This window comes from Oryctolagus cuniculus, chromosome 1 (genome assembly GCF_051225735.1).
Source record: "Oryctolagus cuniculus isolate XC-2025 breed Fujian yellow rabbit chromosome 1, ASM5122573v1, whole genome shotgun sequence".
In the NCBI taxonomy this organism is placed as follows: domain Eukaryota; kingdom Metazoa; phylum Chordata; class Mammalia; order Lagomorpha; family Leporidae; genus Oryctolagus; species Oryctolagus cuniculus.
This window is the reverse complement of record NC_142867.1, coordinates 9,857,793-9,864,808: the sequence shown is the minus strand read 5'-3', so window position 1 is coordinate 9,864,808 and position 7,016 is coordinate 9,857,793. Positions and strand designations below refer to the sequence as shown.

Here is a 7,016-nt window from a genome sequence, read left to right as displayed (position 1 = left end):
ACTTCTCTCCATGTTGAATTTCTCTACCCCCTTGAATGGCTCTCCAGTGTGCTCTTCCGTGTATCCAGCACCACTTTGCCGTGCATTCAGCCCGAGTTTCCCATTTCTTCCCTGTGTTTCCATAGATGACTCTGTGGCTGTAGAGAGGCAGAGCACGGACCTCCTGGGCCTGCTGTCACTCAAGTGTGACACAAGAATAGCTTCTATTTTTAAAAAGTTGAGAGCTTTATTTTATTTGAAACCCCATATGATTTTTTTAGGGGTGGAGGTAATTTTGGAAAGTCATAAGAAGTTGGGATTGGGGGTGGTGAGTAGACAGTCACCCTCTTCTCAGGGTTCTCTCTAGAGACACAGAAAGATACTGACACACAGTCATCCCCGTGGTTTTACCCTTTCTTCCTCAACTGCCTAAAATGATGCCCCAGATAGGAAGCACTGAACAGTACAGTAAAGATGAGCTCTACTTGAGCCAGACACCATGCTAAGCAAGGATGAGCAATGCGCTCTGCTCTTATCATTATGGAGCTAACAGTCCGAGGAGTGCATTGCATCTGAGTACACATTTGTAAATGAATCACTCTGAGAATGTTGCAGCAAGGTCTGTGGCACCATGGCACCAGTAGAGCATATAAGTGGGGATATTCACTATTAACCAAGTTATTGGGGCCAGGAGCTGATATCCCACAGATAGAAAGGTGTTTAGCTGGATAGGCAAAGTGTAGTGCAGCAATAAAAGGTATGTTCTATGAGAACGTAGAAAAAAAACCTGAGCAGATATGAAGAGCCATAGGAATAATAAACATGATGAAATGATCCTGTGAGAGACACCTATGCTCCTTGGTGGGAACTCTGTTACGCAGATACAGTGAATTCCTTACAGCTTACTTGGCTGTAGGGAAGTCTAACTATTTATATCCTTGTCTGTGGGTCTGCCTGCAAACTCAGAGTTTATGAACTGAATTTCCTCCTCTATTTATTTTATAGGGAGGGCTCCTTATAGTTATGAAAACCAGTGATTTCTTAGTTTTGACATAGAAGTTTTGACAAAGAAGACTAGATGATATTAATTATACTTATTGAGAGTTTAGCATGTGTCAGACTTGGGTAAATTTTATGTACACACACTTAATCATACACACATACTTAATCATCTAACAATCTTATAAAACAGGCACTATCATTAGAAGAGAAAACTGGGATATAGAAACAGCTTTCTTCTTACAATACAAGAACCCGTAAACATGGATATGAACCTAGGTAGTTGTGGGCTTTCCCCTGTACCTCTTACTCCTTCATGGTGGAGGCAGAGTGGGCCCCAGGGATGCCTACTTGTCTTGACAGAAGTGAGAACCACTGTTGCTCAATTATACACTGCCAAGTTGTCACTGACAACACAGCTCAGAAGGTCTCTTCATTAATAAAAGTTTTTTTGTGTGTGTGTGGTGCTCAGCTCTGCTGCCCAACACAAGCACCAGGTGAGTTGTAAACAACACAGGTGTCTGGGCCCCATTCCACACCTGCTGAATAAAAACCTTCACACAAGGGAAGCTGGAGGGTTTCTTTTCTTAAGATCCCAAGATTGCCAAGCCAAGATTGGTAGATTCTACCCAGGGATGTGTCTTCTGTCTAATATATTTCCATGTATACAGGTAATTTCTGATGGCAGAAAACTCTTCTTTCTCTCACAGAACATGGCAGATCAATAGTGGAATGGCAGGAGGAGAGTGTGGTGCTCTGGCATGCGGCACCTTTGTCGTTCAAAGAATGAGATTGACCCAAGAAACAAGGCTGGATTTGAGGTGGAAGACTTGAGCTCATATGTCTCTTCACTCTTATCATTTCCCTTTGTGGGGCCTACAAACAAATGGACTCTCGACACCTCTGATGTTCACTTGGCTCCTGATACCCCACACACTTCTCGGGGAACAGCAGGGTTGTTTAGTCATCACACCAGCCCTGTGCTATGTTTGTGGCTATTGCTATAGGAAGATTGCTCTTAGTGGACAGAATATTTGAACTAGGGTATGTTGACAACTCCATCCACAATGAGACTCACACGATGGAGTGAGGCTAGTAGAGAACAGGTACAAAGTTATTTCTTTCCAAAGAAATTCTCTAAAGGTGAGATCTATTCAGCAATGTTTTAAGGTACCCATGTATTCACAATGGGGTGATGAATGAGGCAGAGGAGAGGATAGGTCTTGTTCAAAACCAATCAGTGCACAACCCAAACACATGTGTACTGCTGTTAGAAAGGCAGAGGGGTCAACAGTGAATGTTCTTATGCATCTGCTATGCCATAACTAAAGCACATCTCCCTAGTCTCATGTGCACCATATTCACTCCTCTGGATGTCATAATACACTGTGCCTCTGCAGTGATACAAAGAATAAAAATAATCATCAGAAATTCAGAAACAAAATGAGACTCAACGAGTCATTTTTTAGAGACATCCTGATGTTCACTGGGAGGACAGAGCTGAGTTCATGCAGGGCTGCTCTTCTGTGTAGATGCAGGGAGTTGTGGATTTTGACATTGATGGATGACATCAGTCAAACCTGAGAAAGGAGGGCTGGAAGCCAGGCCTTGTGAGCTGTTGCGTGCTCTGTGGGCAGGACCAGCAAAGCTCACTGGGTACAAATAGCCCTGGGCTCTGCAGGCTGCACAGAATCCTGCACTGGAGTTCCATCTCTTGTAGTTTGCTAAAACTGAGCGCTAAAAGTAAAATGAGGCTGTCCACAATTCTCCTGCTGGTCACTCTGGCCCTTTGCTGTTATGAGGGTAAGTATCATTTGAGAGAAGTCTAGCACCAGCCCCTGGTAAGTTCCCTCTCTGAAGGCTTGATAAACCTATTTGGTTTGGAGTTGAGTTCTAGAAAAGACCAACATTCCAAATTTTTATTTGAACTTGTTGAACTAGCCACCCCAAAAGCCCAGGTTCATTTTGTCAATTTCCTCATACTTAGGGGCTTTGAAAGGAGAACTACTGGAGGCAAATTTCAGGAGTTTTGCCTGGAGCTCCACTCCTTGATTATAATTTGTGTTTCTGATACAGCTAAATGTAACAGGGAGCCTGAGTGCAAATTTGAGCCCTACTGCATACCAGCTCTTTGACTTTGGGCTAAATGCTTAATCTTTATGAGTGTCCTCTTATCACTGGTTTTTAGAGTTGCCACAATGAATAGCTATGTGAATGGAGTGATACGTGAAGAGGCTAGCCACAGATAGGAAGCCATTATTTGCAGTTTCAAATGTTCTTCACAGAGGCAGGTGTCAGTTGAGTCTATTGCTTCTCAACTCATAAATTCATACTTGACTTATAAAATACTGCATCTGGAAGGATGGTTGGAGAGCTCTCAGTTCAAGAAGAGCCAGTATTCTAGAAATCTCTGAATAACAAATTTGAGAAGGTCTCTATAAATAGACAACATTCAATATATCTACAGTGTTACTTTCCTGTTTTACCAGTAATGGTGGTACACGTAGTAGAATCATTAGGGATAAGACTTCTGCTTTTTTTTTTTTTTTTTTTTTTTTTTTTTTTTTTTTTAAGAATTAATTCTAGGCCGGTGCTGTGGCTCACTAGGCTAATCCTCTGCCTGTGGCACCGGCACACCGGGTTCTAGTCCCGGTTGGAGCGCCGGATTCTGTCCTGGTTGCTCCTCTTCCAGCCCAACTCTCTGCTATGGCCCAGGAGTGCGGAGGAGGATGGCCCAAGTGCTTGGGCCCTGCACCCGCATGGGAGACCAGCACCTGGCTCCTGGCTTAGGAACAGTGTGGTGTGCCAGCCGCAGCACGCCGGCCGCAGTGGCCATTGTGGGGTGAACCAACGGAAAAGGAAGACCTTTCTCTCTGTCTCTCTCACTGTCCACTCCGCCTGTAAAAAAAAAAAAAGAATTAATTGTAGTCATCCTGTCAAAAATTCTTTGCATGTCTTCATCACTTCAGTACTGGTCCAGCTCTCTCTGAGTCTTTTTTTTTTTTTTTTGACAGGCAGAGTGGACAGTGAGAGAGAGAGAGAGAGAAAAAGGTCTTCCTTTGCCACTGGTTCACCCTCCAATGGCCACCGTGGCCGGCGCGCTGCAGCCGGCGCACCGCGCTGATCCGAAAGCAGGAGCCAGGTGCTTCTCCTGGTCTCCCATGGGGTGCAGGGCCCAAGCACTTGGACCATCCTCCACTGCACTCCCAGGCCACAGCAAAGAGTCTCTCTGAGTCTTTTTCCTTCCTCTCTATTTTTGAAACTCCTTTATTTCCCTGTGTTATCTATCTCTGACCCTATTATGTCCAAATTCCTCTCATAGTTTGATGTTGTTTGACCAGGTGTCATGGAACTGCCTGGTAAGGCACTTCCTGGGTACAGGATGACTGCAATCTTGAGATAATGTAGAAGAGTGGTTCCCCCAGGTCTCCCAGCAATTCTCAGTGCGGTTCAGGAATGAGTCTGTTACCTTTCCCCTACCCTCTCTAAGGTTCTGGACATCACTACAGAATAAAAGAGCCAAACTCATTTTATTGTATTAGCTTCTAATGTGTGTGAAAATTGATTATTTCTTTCAAGTTTAGCTTTTTAGTTCAATCTGTATTCAACAGCATAGTCCTAATTCCTTCAATTTAATTTCAAAATATCATATTCCAACATCCTGACAATCTCATTTGCTCTTGTCCAGATTTTCTCTCCCTTCTCTGATGCCTGATCAATACTGTCTCTATTACTTATTTTTTTTATTACCCAGCTCTTCCCAATAGCCAAGACTGAGAAGATGCCAGTCAATTGGCAGACAAAACTTAGTTTTATTTTATTATAATGTTATATTTTTACTCTCTTGTTCCAGCCAATTCATTGGTCTGTCCAGCCCTTGCTGAAGAAATGAGTAGTTACATGATTCTTAATGAGGGCAAGTTCTTGGAACTAATCTCGAAATTTGATGCTTCTAAGAGAGCTGTTGAAGCGAAGTTGACAGTGAAGAGATGCACTGATCAGTTATCCAAGGAGACCAAAGACCATATTCAAAAAATAATGGTAATTTTTTCTTTTCTATGGATAGCAATTTCTGGACAGTTTCAAAGCCAGGAATAAGATCTGCTTGCTGTTGTATGGCAGCACATGCAGCAGGGTACCTGCCTGGCTGCTCACCTCTTAACTAGGGGACCAAGTTCACTGGATGGATGCTACCAGTACACCTGCTGAATTATATTCAGGTGCACAGCACCCTGGGAAAGTGCTTTCATCTCAGATCCCCTGCCTGGATTCCATATTCCCCATGGTGTTCTGAGAAGGAGGACAATGGGGGAGCCAGACAGGGGTATTGAAGGACTAAGCATGGCTGCCTCCATGCCTCAGTGCTTGCCTGGTGGTAAGTTAAGTTCCACTAACGCAGTGGGTCATAGTCACTATGGAACCTCATGGGAAGTTTTGGGAGTTTTGAACAAGGAGATAGATGATAGGGAGGAAATTGGTGCTGTCTGTCTGTTAAAGTACAACAGTGGCTGGCAGGATTTCCCTGCCTGCTTCTGCACAGCCAGGAGAACACTCCTAGCTCCTTATGGCCCATTTTCCCTTCCCTACCTCCAATTTTCTTCCTTATCGTGGTTGATGAGCAGAGACTAGTGCAACATTTCCTGCATGCCCATGTGAAGCTAGAACACCTTATAAGATGTTAGGAAGGGGTCTCTCAGCCCCTCTAACCCCTGGTTTATTTTATGAGGCTCAACCTCAAATGCCCAGAAAAACTGGAGACAATACCTTAGCTTAGAATTTTCACTTAGGGGAGTCTGGGAATTTCTTGAATGTAATGCTTCCCAAATACCTTGCATGTTCTGATCATGGTCCCCAATTGGAAGGGAAATTAGAGTCCACAGTCCTGAATTATCAAAGAAAGAACTCCTCATCTACTTGGTTCATACTTTATCCTCCCACCTCCAAAGAGACTTGACCTATACTCTCTGAGTTTATTTGCCTAGCTGTGTAAAAAGGCACTTACATAACATGCATGGCTTGTTGTAAATGCACCAGCTCTTGTTTCCTACACACTAGGTTCTTGCCTTCTGTACTCTCTTTCTTTCTTTTTTTTTTAATAGGCAGAGGGGATAGTGAGAGAGAGAGACAGAGAGAAAGGTCTTCCTTTTGCCGTGGGTTCACCCTCCAATGGCCGCCACGGCTGGCACGCTGCGGCCGGCGCACCACGCTGATCCGAAGGCAGGAGCCAGGTGCTTCTTCTGGTCTCCCATGGGGTGCAGGGCCCAAGGACTTGGGCCATCCTCCACTGCCTTCCCTGGCCACAGCAGAGAGCTGGCCTGGAAGAGGGGCAACTGGGAAAGAATCCGGCGCCCCGACTGGGACTAGAACCTGGTGTGCCGGCGTCGCTAGGTGGAGGATTAGCCTATTGAGCTGCGGTGCCGGCCACCTTCTGTACTTTCAAAGTATTTTTGGTTGGAAAAATTCCAGTGACATATTCATTGTGCTAACATATCCTTTCCAGGAATAGCATGACTGGCCTAACCTTCCCTTATTTTTTTCTTCTATTTCAGGTAAAAATGTTAGCGGATTGTAATGAAAGAGATGGAATAAAATCAGTGTTTTAAGAATAGCCTGATTTTCACTGAATATGTAAAGGTTTCAACGTCTTGCTGTAATAAATGACCTTTGCTGCAATTCACCTGTCCTTTTTTTGTCTTATAGTCTTGGGCCTTGAGTTGAGGATGGTTGTAATAATGCCATGGCATTTTGGTGTTGATAATAATCTATTAAAGAGAGCCAGCATTCTATTGTCAATAGTAGCTTGGATTCATGGATCACAAAATGAGACATAGGTCAGGAATCATTCTATGTTACTTTACAGATTTCTGAATTCATGAAACATGGGGTGAAAATGATGCTTGTGGGTAAAAAGTTGTCAAAATGCTCCAGTTTGTCTTGCATTGAGGAACATCCTCAGCCTTACTGATAGTCACACAGTTGACATTCTACAGCAACATTAGCATTATATCCCTGTCATCTCCACAGTCAATCTACATGGT

At 43.9% G+C, this 7,016-nt stretch overlaps 1 protein-coding gene across 1 annotated transcript; it reads left to right on the top strand.

Moving 5' to 3' along the window:
- The first annotated feature begins 2,622 nt into the window (after positions 1-2,622).
- LOC138846280 (secretoglobin family 1D member 2-like) lies at positions 2,623-6,651 on the top strand. The gene is made up of 3 exons (XM_070061637.2): positions 2,623-2,781; positions 4,832-5,019; positions 6,528-6,651. Exons 1-3 carry the CDS (start codon positions 2,727-2,729, stop codon positions 6,579-6,581), a joined length of 297 nt encoding a protein of 98 aa, XP_069917738.1. The 5' UTR covers positions 2,623-2,726; the 3' UTR covers positions 6,582-6,651.
- Positions 6,652-7,016: the final 365 nt, after the last annotated feature.

Coding starts and splice junctions, on each gene's coding strand:
- LOC138846280 (XM_070061637.2), top strand. CDS start 2,727: ATGAGGCTGTCCACAATTCTCCTGCTGGTCACTCTGGCCCTTTGCTGT. Junction 2,782..4,831: donor GGCCCTTTGCTGTTATGAGG/GTAAGTATCATT, acceptor CTCTTGTTCCAG/CCAATTCATTGGTCTGTCCA. Junction 5,020..6,527: donor ACCATATTCAAAAAATAATG/GTAATTTTTTCT, acceptor CTTCTATTTCAG/GTAAAAATGTTAGCGGATTG.